The sequence below is a fragment of the Lissotriton helveticus genome, chromosome 11, assembly GCF_964261635.1.
Source record: "Lissotriton helveticus chromosome 11, aLisHel1.1, whole genome shotgun sequence".
NCBI classification, from domain to species: Eukaryota; Metazoa; Chordata; class Amphibia; order Caudata; family Salamandridae; genus Lissotriton; species Lissotriton helveticus.
In genome coordinates, this window is record NC_136072.1 from 1,203,542,253 (window position 1) to 1,203,563,161 (window position 20,909).

General features: G+C 44.0%; 1 protein-coding gene across 1 annotated transcript in view; it reads right to left on the minus strand.

The window, feature by feature from the left end:
* Nucleotides 1-12,301: 12,301 nt before the first annotated feature.
* LOC144792829 (transmembrane protein 132B-like) overlaps nt 12,302-20,909 on the minus strand; it is a 313,741-nt gene continuing 305,133 nt past the window's right edge. The window contains exon 8 of the mRNA XM_078668025.1: nt 12,302-15,815. Within this exon, the coding sequence (XP_078524151.1) occupies nt 14,670-15,815 (1,146 nt within the window). The 3' untranslated portion in view covers nt 12,302-14,669. The remainder of the gene's footprint in view (nt 15,816-20,909) is intronic.

Consider the following 20,909-nt stretch of genomic DNA (forward strand, 5'->3'; position numbering starts at 1 on the left):
GTTCTCGTTATAAGAATTCTGATTGTGGCCTCCTAGATGAAAATGAATGCCCTTTGACACATTTTACACACTCCTTGGTGGGTGACTCTCTTAATGTTATTTTAATGTCGTTGGAATTGATATATGCCAATGAACTTACCGACCCTCCTGTGGAATTTAGGCCCACCTTTCACGGTAGGGGTTGTTTTAGTATCATAGATTTCATACTTTGTTCATGTTCTTTAAAGGGTACTGTTATTAAGTTTAATATAGGAACTGAAATTTCAGGTGATCATTTTCCTATTATAATAGAGCTAAAGCTGCCTATGAGGGCGTCAAAGCCTACAAAGAATAGCTTACTGACCCAAAACTCACTGTCCATGGCAAAAACTAACGGCTATTCAGTGAAATGGTCAAGGATAGACCCACTAGAAACATCTGGTTCAGTGATCTCAAAAGCTCTACCTTGGATAAACATATGTTTGAATGAGTCATCTTCCCCAACGGATATCATTTCTAGTTTTGGAGAAATCCTGAAAGTTATACAGAAGGTACTTTCACGCACCCGTAAATCAGGCTGTCACACTGAGCCAGGCTGGTTTAATACGGCATGTCAAAAAGCCCTGAATGCCCTAAAAAAGGAGCTACACAATCCAGTTAGAGACCAAACAAAAATAGCTTTGTTAAGATCTAACTATAAGCAGGCCCAACTAAGCTGTAAGAGAGACCATAAAAACGACCTCTGGGCCCAACTGCACGAGAGTTGTATCAGTAACGACAGCTCTCTATTTTGGAAAATAGTAAAATCTCCCTTCCTAAGTGAGGGTAATTTGCATCAGCACCTGGATGTCGCCGTATCCTCAGAAGAGTGGGTGGCACACTTTTCCAAAATCTTTAGCGACCCCCCCACGGATTGTGCTGTAACTTCCAACCCAGTGCTTGGGACCCACGACAAAGGGGCGTACCCAATCGACTTGAACTTCTCCCTCGGAGAGGTTATAAGTGCACTTTCAGCTTCCAAATGTGGAAAGGCCCCTGGTCCCGATGGCGCACCATTAGACATTTTCCTCCTAAATATAGATTTATGGTCCCCATTAATAACCCAACTAATTGCTGCAGCATTAAAAGATGGCCTATTGGACTCTTGGTCCTCCTCCATACTGCTCCCAATTTTTAAAAAAGGTGAGAGAAATAACCCTGCCTGTTACAGGCCCATCTCCCTCCTGGATTCGTTGGGTAAGGTTGCGGGTCGCCTAATTCTGGATCGTCTACAGGATTGGGCGGCAGAAAAGAACATTATAACGGACCTACAGTACGGATTCCGGGAGGGGCTGGGCACTGTCGAACAGACTCTAAACCTCTCACTTCTAATTGGGAAGTACGTTGGAATAAAAGGGGGCAACTTATTTATGGTCTACGTCGACCTTAGCGCGGCGTTTGATTGTGTAAGCCACGCCAAGCTGTGGTCCATATTGGACAAGTTGGGCGTTGACCCACCCCTTATCAGATTCTTGCGCGAGCTCTATACTAACGCCTCGGCCCGCGTAAGGTTCGGTACGGCTGGAGAGTTAACGCCCTCTTTTCCAGTAAATCGCGGAGTAAGGCAGGGTTGTGTCCTCGCCCCCTTTTTATTTAACCTATACACCAATGGCTTGGAAGTAGCCATGCTAGAGGGGTGCCAGGATCTACCCACTATCAACAGACGCCCAATTCCAGCACTTCTCTATGCTGATGACTCCGTACTCTTTGCTAGGACTTTAGTACAACTTCAGAAGCAGCTTGATAAATATTGCAAATTCATGCTTTCACTTGGGCTAAAGGTCAATAAGACCAAGACCTTTGTCATGCAATCTGGGCCCAAGGTAAAAAGCTCTAAACATCTTTGTATCGAGCAATCAAAATTGGAACGCGTTAGGGAATACCCCTACCTAGGCATCCTAGTAGACGACAAGCTGACCTGGAAAAGGGCGATGGTTACCAGGAGATTGCTCTACCAACGAGCAACTTCTGCTCTCATGTCTTTTTCCAGAAAAATGGGTAAGCCATCTCCCTCAGTACTGCTCAAAATCCACCAGCTAAATGCTTGAGCATCGCTACATATGGAGCCGGGGTATGGGGCCATGTAAATACTGACAAACTACAAAAAATACAGAATGGCTTTTTAAAGTACCTTTTGGCCCTACCACGGAGTGCCCCTACATATGGCTGCCATATAGAGCTTGGAATCGATTACTTAACAGACTACATAAAATGCCAACCAGTGCTCTTATGGCATCGCATATGGACAAAGCCGCAGTGTCATCTTACCCGTGCACTCATTTTAGAATGTCTTGAGATGTCGGCCTGGAAAAACATCCCATGGTTGAACTACGTAGTCAACTTCTTGAAAGATCTTGACCTTACGCAGTACACCATTGAGCCTTCATCCATTACTGAAATGAGTAGAAAAACCTTGAAGCATCATTGCCTCAGTCACCTAAGGGAACTCCGTTTGTGTAACGAAATATCCAAACAATCAAATGTAAATATACTGATGGTTCAGGCGTCTCTAGGAATTCAGCCATATTTATTGTACCATGTTTCCAATTATGAAAAATACCTACTAACTAGGTTACGCTTTCATTTCTTTTTCAGATTGGTTACTTTCCCTAGAATCCTAAACTGGTCTCGTGACCTTGACAAATGTCCTCGTGACAAGGTCTCCTCCCAATCAACTATGCATGTAGTATTGTTTTGTCACTACTATGCAGAAACACGCAAGCGCTGGGTCCTACCATTGCTGCGCCAAATGGGGTTGAGGACCTGTCGCCCGGCCTTTTTAGCTCTGCAACATCTTGATTCACAGTATGTGGCAAAGAGCCTAGCTCTTTTCCTGAAATCATGTATAACCATTCGTAAAACGTTGGAAACGAAACTCCCTTAAATATATGGACATCTGTATTATCGCTGTAAATGATCTAAAATTGTACCTTCTTGGACAATGTATTTCTCTAACTTTTATATTTTTAGGTGTATTAATATTAATTGTGATTTTATGATGAAATGTTTATATGTGATGTACTTTTTATGATTAACAAAATGGTTAACCGAATAAAAGATTTGAAACTTGTTACTAATTTAAAAATGAAAAATAGAGAACTAAAGTTCCATCCCTATCGAGAGTAATGGTCAAGATTTATTTTAAGACAAAGACATGTTAAAATAATTTGCTAATTTCTACAAAGACTTTTACATCCTTTAAACCTATCCATCTCAATCCAAGATTTTCAAGTTTACAATCTATTAATCACCCTCAAACACATAAAGTTGATTTTACCACCCATGAGACTGATATTTCATTACAAGAGCTAGGTAAAGCTGGGTTTTTTTCGCTGAAAAAGGAAAAGCTCCTGTCCTGAAGCTTTTACATTATAATTGTATTCTTAATTCTGTGCTATTTTCCAATTTTTTAATTTTATTGTACTTTTTAGCTGAATCCAAATCTGTGCCTGGTACTCTTCAAGATGACATGAACTGTTTAATTCCTAAAGAAGATAGGGCTCTAAAACAATGCAAAAATTACAGATTAATTCCCTTGGTCAACACAGACAATACTGTTTTTGCTAAAATATTAGCTTTACTAATTGACCCTGTATAACCTGAATGTATTGGTTTTAACAATCAGGATTTGTAATGAGATACCTGGCATTTTAAAATACTCTTATCTGATTTAACAAATTGAATAAGGCCGCACACTTTGATTATTGCCTAGTGGCTAATACTTTATATTTGAAAAAAACTTTTGTAGGATTAGCTGGAATTTATGTTCCAAACTTTAAAGTGGATTGCCTTTTTACCCAAAATGGTTAATCTCATCTCTTTATTATATACTGCTCCCAGAGTGGCCATTTTTTCAAATGGTATCATTTCCGAATAGTTCCCCTTACAAAGAAGGGTTTGTCAAGGTTGCCCTTTGTCACCTGTTCTACTTATTGCTTTGGAACCCTTTGGTACCAAAATTAGACAATGTAATAGTATTTTAGGTTTTAGTGTTGGTGATAAACAACTAAAAATATCAGTGTATACTCATGATATTCTTTCATATTTCTCTAATCCTGAGGACTCTCTCCCAATGTTTCTAGTTCTAGTTTCAACTTTTTCTTTACTTTCAGGGTACAAGTTAAATTCAGGCTAATCGGAAATATTACACCATAATGCACTAAGCAACATTTTGCCTCTATGGGTTTTTGCTTGGAAACATGACAAAATAAAATAATTAGGTTTGTGTTCCCCCAAAACAAATAAAGATACTCCTAAAATACATTTGAGAAATTGTATGATCTGATTTTGAGATGGCATCCTTTATTTCTCTCTTGGTGGGGCAGATTGGGTTATTTTGGGAATATGTTAACACCTTTGGTACTCTAAACCATTTATAAGATTCCAGTTCATATTCCCAAGTTTGTTTTAGAAAGATAGTTTCCTCCTCTCTAAATTTTTATGTAACAAAAAAAAATAAAGAGTGGTTTTATCTGAATAGGGTAAAACAGGCTTGTGGCGTAAATTTTTCAAATTTCAAACAACGTTATAACCTTTTTCCTTGAAGGAATTTGCTCACTGGGTTCCATTACGACGAACATTCCCTTTTCCCTTCACAGTTATCGTTGGATAAGTTCCTTATTTCTCCCTTCACTTTTCAAGAAATGTTACCTTTTACACCAAAACCTTCACAAATATATTTGCCTGTAATTATCCGATCTTGTAACTTAATGAGGCTCTTGTTTTCCCCATACTAATTTCCCAAATAATCTTATCCAAATCAATATTCACCCCGTAAATTGGAAGTTATAGATAGATAGTGGAATTAGTTGGGTATATCAATTACTAGAAAATGCTAAGATGTTATAATTTATATACTTCCAACAGAACATTTTGATGCTGAAATTATTCAACCAAAAATATGTTGTATTACAGACTTCCCTACCTAACGCACTGTTGCGATCACATTCAAATATTAGCATCCCTCAAGATAATAATAGGATTACCAATTATGGTCCTCCAATCCAAATGTTTCTTCAATTTAAAAGATATTCAAGCTCAACAAGGATAGAGTAAAGTCAAAGACGAAATTAGCTTGGGAGATTGATCTTAATGTGTGTTGGTCTGCGGATCAATGGAATACAATTTGGTTTAAAAATCACAAATCACACCTTGCAACTCATATTTTTCAAACACTGGGGCTTATTAACATGCCCATTGCGCCGCCGGTGTGTCACTTTTATTGATGCACTGGCAGAGCAATGGGCTTCCCCATATTTACAAGGCCATGTAAAGTCACTCTGCGTGACTTTTCATGGCCTTGTAAATATGGGCCCCTTTCACGCATTACTCTAAGAGAAAGGGGTGTTCCATGGGTGTTGTTTTGGGTGTTCCCCCAGAACATCCATGGAACTTGACGCATTTCCAGATTTACAACATTTTGTAAACCTGGGATTCCGTTAGAATCCTACACCTCCCCAGGGGAGGAGTAAGTATGCTTCGTTTTTTTTTCCTTTTCCTACATGTGCTGGATTCTGCAGCATGAATTGATAGAGGAAAATGCCTTTAATGACTATCTATGTGCAGGACTGTGTCACTCCCTGCACAACAAAAATCACCCCCTCAGCACAGGGACCCCTGCAAAATGATGCAAGGGTGTCTGCGTGGGCGCACGGCTGCTGTTTTTGCACCGGTGCAAGGAAGGACAGGAGTGCAACGAATCTACTAGACACAGCACATTTCTGCCCATTTATTTTGACAGACTGCAGCGCAGGAGCAAGGCTTGCTGTGCTGCCGTGCGTCAACATATTGTAAATGAGGCCCATTATATTTTGTTTATCATTGTTTACTGTTCATTACTTTTTTCCTGGCCAAATTGTCTGACGATTTACATGTGTCTTATTGGTCTTGCACGCGTTCACAGCTAATTTAATTTCAAACATATTTGATTAATGAGTCCTACCAGTTATAAGATCTTGAAAAAAGTTTGGGATCGTTAAGAAGATTAGATTTTCTGTGTCAATATTCCCTTTTGTCTTTTGAAGATTTTCTTAGGCAGCCTTTTGCCTTGATAGTGACTGTGGTCACAAAGTTCTGGATGTATTATTAGAAGTTCCTTTGCAACAAAGAACAGTGAATGTAATAATGAATTGAATGATAATTTTAAATCTTGGAGGTATGCTGTTCTTTTAATCACAGATTAGTAAGAGATTACATTTTATCCTCCATCGGCTGTTAAAAGAGGTGTGCTATGGCTGTCGGCTACAGGGACTTTTTTTCTGTTCAACTGTTTCTATTTAACTGTCTTGATTAAAAATGACCAGTAGAGGTCAGTAAAATACCAGAATTGCTATCTGCGGAGGGACTTTCTTTTATTTGTATTTCTGGCAAATTGACTTTCTTTTTTTAATATTTCTGGCAAATGCCTCTATTTAACTGTGCTATTAGAAAACGACCTGCAGAGGTCAGTAAAATACCAGAATCACTTTAGCATTGTCTAGATTCCAGTCCATTGAAATTGTCCTCCACGATCACCCGTAGACAATAATATTTTTTTCAAATTTTGTATTTTCAGTGAAATGAGCACCGAAAGGCACTGATTTTATATTAAAAACAGAGCTGTGGACTATGTCATTTCCAGCTGAAAGGCAATATTTCTCTCTTCATGCGTTCCCATACCTGGTGTGTCACGCAGTTCGGTGCTTACTTTCCCTCCACGTTAAAGAACAGTAGATGTTTCATCACCCAGGCGGATGTGCTGCATAGCTAAATATTTATAAGGTCCCATAGGCGAGACCAATTGCATGGCAAATGCTTGTTTTAATTATTGTTGTATAACTTTTCCTCACCTAGTTTGTCTTTATGGATTTTGATCTTTTTTCCATTACAATATTTGAAAAGACTTGTTTTAGTCTTCTATGTGATAAAAATACTTAATGTAATTTTAATCGAGAAAGCTGTATTTTATTGTAAGATTTTGGTGTTGTTCTTTACCAAAATAAACTTTGGAACTTAAAAAACAAATAAACAAAAAAACAAGGTTGGCCCTTTTCTACACTCTGATGTTACACAAATCTGCAAATCTTTAGAAGACACCAGAAGTAAGACCACTATAAATTGGAAGATAACTAATGAATTATCAATGGTTGCAAAGCTATCCTATCCTAACTGACCTGTCAGACACAAAACATTTCAAAACCTGTTAATTCTTTTGAGCTGTGCATCACCATTCTTCAAGAAAACCTGATGGCTATTTGTACAGAGAGATGCTAAATTGCATCAGAAACCTTTCAGACTTAAGCCAGTCAGAACAATTGCAGGATAAATTCTTCTTCCTTGTCTTGGTTTTCCTGCTTGAGGGGACTTTTTCCTTGGCTCTTTTTCAGTTTCCCTGTTAGATGATGTATTTCAACAGTAACGGATGTGGGAACAGACAAAGGAAGTGATCAGAACAATCTGATCAATGGATTCGATCACAATTCTGCAGTCTTTAAAGTTCTGCAAAATATTACAAAGCACTGGTCAATATTTGATAAGATTGTCAATGATCTCGCTTCTGGTTTGGTGTGTGGAGCGGGGATGTTCTGTCCGCTGTATTACAGGCGCATTATATCTTGTCGCTCTTGCAGTATGGCTGCCAGGATATCCAACATGTTTGTGATGGAGAATTGATTCCACCAATCTTTAATTCAGGCCCTTAGAACATTTTAAGTGTCAGGTAAAAGATTTGATTGGGATTATGCAGGGTTTGGAGCCTCAGCATGTATGAAGAAATGGAGGGGTTTATGACGGCTGGTGGGCCAAGATAGTGGGGTAGAAATGTTGGGGTGCTTCGACATAGTTTGATATGACCAGTTTCAGAAATCGATTGTAGAGCAAAATTGGCATCGATATTATTTGAGAGACATCCTACCATTAGGCACAATACTTACAATAAGGAGGATTATAGGAAATAGAAAGCACATGGAGGAAGCAATGAAAACATCACCCAAAATGAATATGAACCTGAAAAAGAATAATTAAAAACTAATTGATACGCTCACAGAACCTTAATGGCTTGAGACACAAATGGTGACAGAAGGTTCTTGTGTGTCCAAACACGCGCCACAAAGAAGTGACAGTTCTTTTGATGTGTCACGTTTTGCCTTTCTTGGACTTGGCGAGTAAAATATCGAAAATGATCTTAAATATTTGCATACAAGTTTGGGAAATCTTAACTATTTTTATTGCATTTTGAGATCCCTACACATATAAGTCTGGACAGAATAAATCATATTTTATATAGTTTGAAAACGGGGCAGAAAATAAACTTATGATTTGGACTTTATGGGGCATATGTAGGTAATTTACATTTTGCGATTCTCAAATAGCGATTTTTAAGGAATCGCTATTTGAGATTTGCAAAATGGAATGTATGTAATAAATCGCAACTATTTTGCGAATCTCTAAAATTCCTTAATTGCGATTAGCAAATTGCGAATCGCAATTAAAGAATGAATGGGGATACATTCTCAAATTGCGATTTTCTACGAGAAAATCGCAATTTGAGAATCGCAATTCCAAGGGTGCCCAGGTGTCCAAAGCACACATGTTGCACCCCTGGAATGTGCCTGAAAGTACATGTGGCGCACATATATGCCCTAAGGGCATGTCTGTGCGCCACAAGGCACTTTGAATTTTTTTAAAGAAATGCATTTTGACAGGAAATCTCAAAATACCATCTACTTGGAGTACGTGGTATTTTGCGATTCCTTAAGCCAAAATCGCAATTTGCAAGGCACCCTTACATAGCATTTAAGGAATCGCAAAATTGCGATTCCTCAAATACTTGAGCAAAATAAGGAATCGCAATTTTTGCGATTCCTTCTTTTGCTATGTGGCCCATACATACCAAAACGCCGTTTGCGATTCGCAAACGGCTTCCTACATATGCCCCTATGTTTCTTCCTGTGTTCCTAAAATACTCTGGTGTCTGTGCAAAAGGAATGGCATTAGATAGGGCAGTGGGGATGTCAAAGGCTTTGAGAGATGTCCATGCCTCTGAGTTTAGGGGTTTATGAGAAAGCTCCTTCTGGAGTAATCCTATTTTTAGATTTCTAATAATCCAAAGCAACCAGAAGGTGGGGAGCACAACAGTTCAAGAACGTTCTGGAACAGTTAAAAAAAAAATGAAAACATGAGTACAAACAGACACCCGGGTGACGTTGGGGCTTGTTCGAGTCAAAGGTCTGTATGTAAGTAGATATGTGTGTATGCGTATTTCTATAGCGTGAAATTAGCCAAAAGACAGCGCAGCGCGGTACGAGGTTGTCGGCAACTTTGGGGCATATTATCAAGGACCGGTGTTAAAATTATCGCCGTTTAACATCAGAACCTGGGCTTCTATGGGAATTCACAAGGGCATATTATCAAGGCCATTATTGCCGTTTTATCAGCAGTTTCCTGCCGATGACACGGCGCTAATTTTAACACTGGTCCTTGATAATATGCCCCTTTATTCTTATTTAAATTTATGCCAAATCGAACGTCACTTTAACTTCTTCGCTTATGTCATCAGTTTCGCCAGCCCCTTGATCTCTTCATGTACATACCTCACACTTTATAGTGTTCACAGAGGGTGAGCAAAAGTGGAGAGTGAGCAGTGGTAAAGGAGTCTACCTGACTTGATGCATTACTTTCCTCCATTAAAAGTGAAAGCTCAATGGGGATAAAAAAGGAAAACAGAGGATTAATCACCTTCTCCAGGGGCATTCAGAGAGGTGCGGATAGGTTACCTGGGAGGCATTTAGGGCCAGGAGGCTATGGAGTGAGAATCTGAGGGTTTATGGATGCATTTCCATTGGCTATAGTTGAGCCTAAGTTTCTTAAAGTTGCTAATGACTGTGCTGAACGTGAGTCACTCCCTCGTGAGGAGGAGCCTTTGTCAATTTCAGGCACCTAGAACTGTTAGGCCTCTAGAAACTGGCTAATAGTCTAGACAAGTGGGCAAAGGATGACCAGGAATGTGATGAGAGACTCTAAGACTGGGAGTCCATGGGATCCTGGAAGAAGAAGGAATGGGGGAGTCCATGGGATCAAGAAGGAAGAAGGAAGGATGGATGGAGTTCATGTGATCCTGGAAGAAGAAGAAATGGGAGGAGACTATGAGATCCTGGAAGAAGAAAGAATGGGGGAGTCCATGGAAACCAGCAAGAAGAAGGTTTGGAGGAGTCCATGGGATCCTGTAAGAAGAAGGTTTGGAGGAGTCCATGGGATCCTGTAAGAAGAAGGTTTGGAGGAGTCCATGGGATCCTGTAAGAAGAAGGTTTGGAGGAGTCCATGGGATCCTGTAAGAAGAAGGAAGGGGGGAGTCCATGGGATCCTGGAAGGAGAACAAATGAGGGTATTCCATGGGATCCTGGAAGAAGGAAGAGGGGAAGTAATGGAATCCAGGAATAAGAAGGAATTGGGGAGTCAATGGGATCCTGGAAAAAGATAGAAGGGGAAGTCAATGGGATCCTGAAAGAAGAAGGAATGGAGGGAGTTCATGAATACTGGCAGAAGGGGGAAGGGGGGAGGTAATGGGATCTTGAATAAAGAAGGAATAGGGAGAGTCCATTGGATCCTAGAAGAAGAAGGAATAGAAGAAATAATTGGAATCCTGAAAGAAGAAGGAAGGAGGGAGTCCATGGGATCCTGGAAGGAGAAGGAATGGGGGCGAGTCCATGGGATCCTGGAATAAGAAAGAAGAGGGGAGTTTATAGGATCCTGGAATGAGGGAGTCACTGGATCATGAAAGGAGTGAGTCCATGGGATCCAGGATTAAGAAGGAATGGGGGAGTTCATGGCATCATAGACTATGAAAGAATGGGGGGAGTTCATGGGATCCTGGAGTATGAAGGGATGGGGGAGTCCAATGAAATCCGAAAAGAAGAAGAAATAGGGAAGTCAATAGCATCCTTGAAGAAGAAGGAAGGGGGGGAGTCCATGGGATCCTGCAATAAGAAGGAATGGAAGGGAGTTCACAGGATTGTGGAAGAATAAAGATTTGGGAAGTCCATTGGATCCTGGAATAAGAAGGACCGGTGGAGTCCAATGGAACCAGGAAGAGGAAGGAATAGGGAAGTCAATGGCATCCTTGAAGAAGAAGGAAGGGGGGGGGAGTCCATGGGATCCTGCAATAAGAAGGAATGGAAGGGAGTTTATCAGATTGTGGAAGAAGAGAGAATCGGGGAGTCCATTGGATCCTGGAATAAGAAGGAAGGAGGGAGTTCATGGGAACGTGGAAGGAGAAGGAATGAGGGAGTCACTGGATCCTGGAATAAGAAGGAAAGGGGGGAGTCCATGGGATCCTGCAATAAGAAGGAATGGAATGGCGTTCATGGGATTGTGGAAGAAGAAAGAATTGGATAGTCCATGGGATCCTGGAATAAGAAGGAATTGTTAGGAGTCCATGTGATCCTGGATTATGAAGAAATTGGGCGGATGTCCATGGGACTCTGGAGTATGAAGGAATGTGAGGTGTCCACGGGAACCAGGAAGAAGAAGGAAGGCTGGAGTTTATGGGATCCTGGAAGAAGAAGGAATGGGGAGAGGCCATGGGATCCTGGAAGAAGTAGAAGGATTGAGGTAGTCTATGGGATCTCGGAAAAAGAAGAAGGAATGGTGGGGTCCTTGGGATCAAGGAATAATCAGGCATAGGAGGAGTCTATTAGATCCAGGAAGAAGAAAGAATGGGGGAGTTTGTGGGATCCTGGAATATGAAGGAATGTGACGGAGTCCATGGGATTGCTTCTTTGATGCACATTGAGGGAACGCAGCAACTCGCACTGCATTGTCTTACTCCTTATCCATGAGGCCATAGAAAGCCCCGCAGGGTGGTTTTGCGTCGCCTCATAGATATGGTTGAGAGGCCTGCGCAACCGGAGCTTCAAAAATAGTTACGTTCCGACAGCGCAAGAGGCTCGTAAATATGCCCCTGGGTCCAATGATTCTCCAAGAGGGTCAGATCCAGTGGCATAACAAAACTTGAGGGGGCTCCCTGCAAGGTACGTAGAGGGCCGGACTCTGTCGACACCTCTTCTGCCAAAGTGCTGTGCTGAGGGGGGCCCCTGGAGCTTGGGGGCCCCCCGCACCACGGCGGCTACGGGGACCTGTGTTATGCCGCTCAACAGATCCATGACAGATTTTATGATTTCAAGTAAACTGAGATTTGTGCATTACACCAGAGAGACTTCACATCAACAGTCAGGCTGCCCTTTAATACACCTGTTGCACATAGGCGCTCAGCATGGCTTCACTCTACATTTGCTGAAGGCATTGTATATTCTTTTACAAAAACTTTATTTTTATATTCATAGAATGCAAATTCAATTTCTAACATAAATAATATCTTTCTCGTGAGATGGTTCTGATGAAACGCACAGCACTCCCTGCCTCGTGGGGGGCTCCTGCACTCCTGTGGCTTTTAGGGTCACATTAGTTTCCTGTCTGGAGTATGTAAATCTCTCCTGTTTAATATTTAAAGCTGCCCTGGCCCTGGGAGTCTGGCATCTGGTCCAGCTCTGCTCAGATGCTCTCCTGGGACCCCCAAAGCAGAGTGTGACAGAAGGCTCTGGACTCCTAGCAGTGATGCACAACAGCAAACACAGAGCACCCCTCCCACACTGCAACTAAAACACCTGTAAGGTTCGGTGCACAGATGTGCAGGCTTGGGTTATCTCAAGTGAAACTGGGCAAAGCATCCCTTTTGCTTCAGGAAGTGTTAGGGTTTGACTATTTTTACTCCTCTAGAGAAATTCTCCTGCCTTTGCTAGAAAGTTCATCTGAAAATATTACATTTTCCTTCTGAAAAATCAGTTAAACTTCCTTTAAAGGTTGTATCACTTATCTTGTTGAGCAGAAGATCCTTAGAGACTTCATCTGAAAGTTTCTTCTCTGGTAAAACCTGTTTTTCAGTTTTTCTCCCACAAAATGTGTAAAAAACAGATCAAAACTTTTATGAAATGTAAAATAAATGTGGACTGTTTTTGCTGAATTTCCTGCAGTTTGTAGGAGCACAGCTTTGTAGTTTCATACATTCCTAGTTCCAGCATCAACCGAACTGACCCAGGACAGACCTTTCCGATTTAGAGAAGGAGCGACTCCAAACTCCAGGGGACCCCCTCTGGTACGATACATGGGCCCCAGGCTCTAGAGCCCCTGACTGGATGCGGGGGAAGATAGAGGGGCACCTGGTCATGACTGGGTTTGGGTGAGGGACCCAAGCTCTAGGGGCCACTTCGGCACTATACAGGGCCCCTTGCCTGAGATCTCCTGACTGGGTCAGGGTGAGGGTGGAGGGGCCCAAGCTCCAGGGGCCCCTGTGGCACTAAACATGGCCCCTGGCCCGACAGCTCCTGACTGGGTGCAGGGGAGAGGGTTGAAGGGCCCTGAGCTCTAGGAGGCCCTCCGGCACTATAAACGGGCCCCTTGACCGAGAACTTCTGACTGGGTGCGGGGGAGGGTAGAGGGCTCAAAGCTTCAGGGGGCCCTTCGGCACTATACACGGGCCCCTGGCCGGAGAGCTACTGACTGGGTCTGGGTGAGGGTAGAGGGGAGGGGGGGGGTTCTGTATCCGGGTTTTGGGTGGAGGGGTGGGGGGTGCCTTCCATGTACCTTTCCACTCGCCCACCAAGTGTGCAGTTCAGCCACCTGTAGGCCCAAGCTAGAAGTGACCAGGAGCACAAGTTGCCGCCCCTTCAGAATGATACATTTCCTACCTTCACACAGATTTTAGTTGCTGAAAACAGCTGAACACTCCAAGTGAAAGACCAGAGAAATGAGACATTAGTGAGGCAGTCGGGCCAGAAATGGCAATTTGCCCCATTTATTTGTCAATTCTTAGTGGACCCAGAGGGTTCGTGTCTGGATGGGTCATATCGCTGGCCACGTGTAGTGAGGGCCTAAGGAGGGAGAAGTGTGTGTGTGGGGAGGGCTGCTGGGGGGATAGGAAACACCACAGTTTCTCATGACAGACCTCAGCTTTTCTCCCTTCCATGCTGGTGACCTGGGGGGCTCCGCCTCTGGGTCGTGCGGTCACCCCTCCCTTTTTACAGGCGGGGCCAGGTCACTCGATTACGTTGTCTAGGTTCCACCATGTGAGATTTGACTGTGTGGGGCAGGGACCAAACACAGTGACCCCAAAGCGAGAAAACTCCCTGCACATAAGGGCTATTGAATATTTGTTTTTCAAAAACAAACTCCTTTTGACCAGGAAGCGGAGGCCAGACCCTGGGATGACCTAGTGAGATGACAGGATGGTCACCCGCTCAACTCCAAATGAACCTGCAAATCTTAGGGTGAAGAAAAAACACTTCTGCTGACAAGTAATGAGATGAAAACCCGAAACATACAGTATATATTAAATTACAGATTCTGGGCAGAAGTTCTAAATGAAACAACTGCTTTCATCTTGAGGTGCAACCATCGCTTGAGTAACTCCTCGGTGAAAAGAGGCGTTGTTCACCAGTGTGTGCACCTCCCCGTTGCTGCCCACGTGGACAATCCTGCCGCTCTCGGGCTTTCATCGATCCTTCTCACGACCCTGTGTAGGCTACCCTTCGAACCTCATATTGCTGTCGGCATGTCCTGCTCCACCATATAAAACGAAGGCATAACGGTGAATACAAACGTAGAAGTTCTCCCCTTCTATCTTACAGTCGTTCCATGTAGTCTCTGAACTCCCGCGAGTCGCCGAGGTCCATGTCTTGACAAACCCACTTAATGTTATCATCATTGCCAAAGACAATGGAGTTAGTGTACGGCCCGCCCTCCTCTGGCAAAACTGTTGTAAATGTTGTGAACTTTACCCTCTTCCTCTTGGATCCTGAGGGGTTCAAGGGCTCGGTATGTTCCTTCTCGTAGGCATAGTCCGACGACCGCAGCATCTGATTATGGAGGTTCTTCTGAGATCCTCCGTTAAGGAGGTAGTTGCTCTCTTCAAACTGCAGTCCCCGGTCGATCATGGTGGTGCACTCGTCAGCCGGCAGCGACAGGTCGGCAGCATTGTCCAAGAGCTCCGCCTCATTCCCCAGCCACACCCAGTCATGAGAGTGGGGGATGGTCCCATGCTCGGGCGCGGGGAACCGTTTGTGTCTGTACTTCCATGTGAAGGCAACACAGTTAATTAAAAAGACTAAGATTGCAAGACAGAAAACACACAGCAGGGCGTACATGCCAATCTCCAAGTCTGTCAGGGGCCGGGAGGTCAGCAAAAGGTCACTCCCATTCGCTGGTACTGCTAAGTCTATTTTTGTTGGGAAGCTGAGAAGACTTGGAGGGAGAGTTTGCAGCTGACCATCATCGCTGGCTTTTTTGAGGTCTACCCTATCATCGGGAGAGTTAGACTGTGTGCTTTTGTTGCCGCCTTCCTCAGAATTAAAAGATATTCCATATTTAATTGGATCTCGACCCCCATCCTCTCGCTCTGGTGCCCTCTCAAAGGAGTTACTATTGTGGCTGTTCACGTCCTGGTCTACAGCACCGATGTCATGAGTGCCTCCTTTGTGGTCTGGTTGTTTCGGGATGAACTTGACTTTGATATTCCCAGTCCCAGTGGCCAGACTGCCCTTCCTCTTGTTTTTCTGGCAAGCCTCACTAATCCCCAGCTCCAGTTTGACCAGAGGCCCCTGACCTTCCCCCTCTGCAACAACAAGTGGCCATTCTTCTTCGACTTGATGGATGGAGACCACCATCTCGTCCAACGAGGAAGCAACAAAGGCAAAGTCTTTGGATTCATAAATATCCATGGGAGTAGCGGAGCCATCGCTGAACTGGATCCAGGCACTGACGGCTGCTTCCTAGGGGAGAAACAGAAACAAGAGATGGGTAACATTCTGCGTTCATGTTCAGGTGGCCAAACGCTTTGCGGATCTTTATTCTGTGCTTTTATACAGTAACGTGGATTCCACTCTCATACAGAGCAGCAGGACAGGGCATCTTCACTCTTACCCCGTTGGGGCAACATGCACTCCCCACACCTGCACACCTGCACATGCCTGCCCTCTCGCTGCAGTAGCACCAGTAAACTGGATTCACCGTCACATATTGCTTTCGTCTTACTCAGCTGTGATGACCTCCATACAATACTTTTACACCACTGCATGAGATAGTACATTATTCACTTCTGTTGCTGGCATTCAGGCTCACAGCCCCTGTCTGCTCTGTACATCTTTTAAAAACAAAAGCATGAATTCGCATACCCTGCCTCCTCACTAAAGATCACACCTAACTCCTATTCATTTTTTCTACTAGATAGAAACAGGAGGAATGCTGTTCTTGAGACCTCAATAACAAAACATACTCAAAATCTTGCTAACCCCGGGATCCTGAGCATCGTGCTGCCTAGTGTAAAGAGCTACAACATCTTGTATGTGGCACTGAACGCTATATAAATGCAAATCCAATTACAATGCAAAAACAACATATAACTCTATCTAACAGTAATATCACGACACTCAGTGGTTGGGCTGTAGATTGCAGTTTATACAGGTTGCATAATGTGATGTTATGTCGATTTGTATGGCACATCTTATCACCCCCAAGGTTATCCAGGCACTGAAGCAGGAACGCGGCCCAGGTGGCTCTCCTAGTTCAACAGTCAGATCTTCAGTTTCTTGCAGAAGTTGAGAACTGAAGGAGGTGTCCTGATGTGTTGAGGAAGTAAATTCCAGTTCCTGGTGGCAATGAAGGAGAAGGCGTGCCCTCCTAGCTTGCTTCTGCGGATGCAGGGGACACGTGCGAGGGTGCGAGAGGTAGAATGCAGCAGTCTGGCAGGTTGGTAGAGTTGAAGTCGGTTGTTGAAGTAAGCTGGTCCAGTGTTGTAGAGGGCTTCGTAGGCGTGGATGAGTAGCAGGAACCTGCAGAGTTTCTAGTTGGGAAGCCAGTGAGGGAGGGAGGGACATAGAGCTTCAGGGGACACCTAGGATGAGTCTGGTGGAGGTGTTTTGGATGGTCTGGAGTCTTTGCGTGAGCTGGTTGGAGAGGCAAAGTAGAGCCCGTTGACGTAGTTGTGTTTACTGTTTATGAGGATCTGGGTGATCGACTGTGCGTCTTGTGTACGTGGGGAGCTATTTGAAAATCTTGTGTAGCATTTTGAGGATGAGGCAGCAGGATGCGGTCACAGCATTGACCTGTTTGTTCATCGTGAGTTTGTCATCTAGGATGATGCTGAGTTTTTTGGAGGAGTGAGTGGAGGTGGGTGTAGGACCCAGGTCAGGTGGCCACCGTGGGGAGTCCAAAGCGGAGCTCTTCCTCCTGAAGGTCAGGATCTCAGTTTTGTCCGCGTTGAGTTGTAGGCAGTGCTCGCACATACAGTTGGCCACATTGGATATGCAGGAGGTGAAATTGGTCCTGGTGGTGTTGTTCGTGTCAGTGAAGATGAGGTTGAACTGAATGTTGCTGGCGTAAGAGACAATGTTGATGCCGTGGGCTGTTATGATGCGGGCGAGAGGTGACGTGTAAACGTTGAACAGGGTTGTGCTGAGGGAGGAGCCCTGGGGGACTCCGCAGATGAGCTTCTTGTGCTTGGAAGTGTAAGGGGAGCGTCTGACTCATTGAGGTCAATTGGAGAGGAAGGAGTCGATCCATCTCAGGATGGGCCCTTGAATTCCTGAGTCCTGGAGTCTGGCGATCAGGGAGCCATGGGAGACGGTGTCTAGTCTGCCGAGAGATATTTTTATATAATTCCTCTTTGAAACTCTTACATTCACATAAGAAACCACTGCTAAGAGTCATACCCATCACTCAGAACTGTACCAGTCCAAAGCAAATAAACCACCAGTCACCAACTAACCAGGTATGGAATAGGTGAAGCGAGATGCCAGATGCCGCTGGTCAATAGAGGATCTTAAGATAGTGCCCCACTGCGAGTCCAGGCTAGCTGCATACTTTGACCGCTTCCGATATCGTACACTGGCAATCAGATATGATAGGAACAAAGTCCATCCCAGCAGATTGCGCCATAAATTCTCCCTTTAACTCATACCTCCTCAGGACCATAAACTTTAAACAAAATCTCTCAGCATGGAGAACCCGGTGCAATGACTAGTTAACTGAAATATGGACATAACTAATTCCATAAAGGGACCTGCAGAGCTGCTCAAAGCTGCCACTCTACTGAAAACCGTAAACCGCGTCCCTGTCTCACACTTCTTCAACCACTGCACTGCTGAGGGCTGCGTCCCAGTTCACCATAACCACGTCTCAGTTGCCATCACGCACAACATGGACACACTTCCCACATATGATCAAAACAAAGACAACATCCTTCCAACCACACATCTCACACGGCGTAGAGTGCTACCCACATAGCGCGTCAGCGCCCCTCATAGAGTCAGTAAACGCTACCCACATAGCGCGTAAGCACCCCTCATAGAGTCAGTAAACACTACCCCCATAGCGCGTAAGCACCCCTCATAGGGGCAGTAAGTGCTACCCATGTAGTGATTCAGCGCCCCACATGGAGGCAGTAAGTGCTCTATAATTATTACAAAACAATACGAAAGAAAATGGAAGGCAAATGCCTTGTCTTCCATCTGCCCTTTGCCTCTGTGCTCAGCCGGCCAGCACAGGTTAACACACTGAGGCGCGGAAGGACCACTATCTGGTAAAAAAGATGCTATTCTTCAGATACCCAAATCGAAGTGTCTACTCTTTTGAAATATAAAATATAAAGGTTCTTTTTAATGAACATTTCAAAGGTCAAACTAGTTTTATGAGATCTGCATTTGGAAAATACCTCTGACCAGAGTCTGATGTATTTTTACTTCATTTGGGTTAGTGCAAGTATAAAAGTGTGGCTTTGCCTTGAATGAAGGTATCTACAGGCTAAAGAACCGTTCTTGGAAGGGCTTGTCCATGTAAATTTAACAATGAATATAATTTTAAAAGCAGTAGAAGGTTGTACTTAGTTTTGGTAAATGGGATCAATCAACCAATCAAGGGTTGAGGTATGCAGCGTTCTTTCAGGCTCCGCTGAGGGAGAAGCGGCGGGCGGCTCATTATAAGGGTGGCCGAGATGTTTCATGAAGACCCTTCTCAGGTGAAGATAAGAAGAACAGGAATTCCCTGTGAGGGTGTTGTTCCAAATTCATGGAGCACAGTGTAATGTTTTTAGCTTTTTCCACCACTTGATTTTTAATCAGGCAATATTGGGGCCATCGCCGACGTGTGGATGTCAGGCCCCTCCCCTCCATTTCCAGGGTGCACCTCCAGTCGAGTCCACTGGGGAACAACCAGGGCAGGGTAGGAGCACTCTGGCCAAGGAAGGACTTTAAGGCAGATGTATCATCATTGTATTTAGATAGTCCTTAATAGCAAATGTTACCGATTCGCTATTAAGGACTCGCAAAATGCAATGTATTTAGGTTTAGCAATTTAAATAGCGATTCCTATGCATTGCTTATTTGCGACTCACAAATTGTGAGTCACAAATAAGGAATGGCTTCTCATTCATTTCTATGGGCCAAGTGGCCCATAGAAATTAATAGGAATTGCATGCGCAATTTCAGGGGTTCAAGGGTGCCAAAAGAACACCCTGTTGCACCCCTGAAATATGCATGTGTGCATGGGTCACACATACATGCCCAAAGGGCATGTATGTGTGCCACAGGGCACTTTGAAAAATGCAAAAAAATGAAGTTGGTGGTAATTTGTGATTCCTTAAGGCCAGATCGCAAATTTTGGGTGCTTCCAGAATTGCATTTAAGGAACCACAATTTGTGATTCATTACATGTATTCACAAAATAGGGAATCGTAAATTGTGCGATTCCTTATTTTGCAATGGCCTTTTGGTATGATACATCCCAAAAGGCTTTTGACCGTTTGCAAACGGCGTTGCAAATGAGAAAACGCTTGATACATCTGGTCCTTTGTCCCTTCTTAGATGACTTGCATTTTGAAATGAGGAGGGGGTCAGTAGACGTCAGTGACTGGGGTATGGGGTGGACTGTCTATTTGATTAAGAAACCTGCCCCCAAGAGGGCTGTCACCATGAAGGGGAACAAGGTGGTCCCCTCCTGAGAAGGAAAGGCAAGCTATCTGGGTATACCAACACCAGGCTGTGTCTGAACTTTGATTAGTAGCACAGTGGAGCTGGCATCAGTGGTGGACTCTGGGATAAGAGACCAAGAGGTGAAAATGAATAAAGGGAAGCTGCAGGTTTGAAAGAGGAAAACTGAAGACTGCAAGACCTTTAAAAAACAAAACACACTTTTCATCCTTAAACCCACTCACTCCTATGTGACTTCAGGGAACTGGAATTCACCATTACATGGCTGTGTAAATGGCTACAATGGACTGCTATGTCCACCCTATCATGAACTACAACATGCCCCCCTGCAATAGAGCTGCAGTCGACTGCATTCCCAACTCGTCAACAGTACAAAGAGTACACTGCCTCGCACAGTGCAAGAAGAACATTGTCCTTCTCCAGAGCTGCACTGACTGGCATTCCTCTCTCTCTCACACAGAGTAAGAAGTACACTACCCCTCTCCAGAGATGCACTGAACTGTGTTTCCCTCTCTTAATAATATTAATCCACATTTTGTAAAGTGCACAATCACCCGTTAGGGTCTCTAGGCGCTGGGCGCCCTCGGGAAGATTAAGCGAGCTATTGCCCAGAGTCACATGGTGCTGGGCTAACCTGCCGCCGGAGCCGGGGATCGAACCGTGGTCCCCAGATTCCAGTGTCAGTCGCCCCGGCCGCGGCACCACACCTCTTCCTCCTTACACAGTGTAAGAAGTACACAGCGCCCATTCCCGCCTTAAAGGTGGGGGTTCCGCACGGCTCAATCCTTAGTCCCACTCTTTTTAACCTTTACATGACTCCCTTGGCGCATCTGGCCGAAGTCCATGGAACCAAAATTGTATCGTATGCGGACGATACGCAAT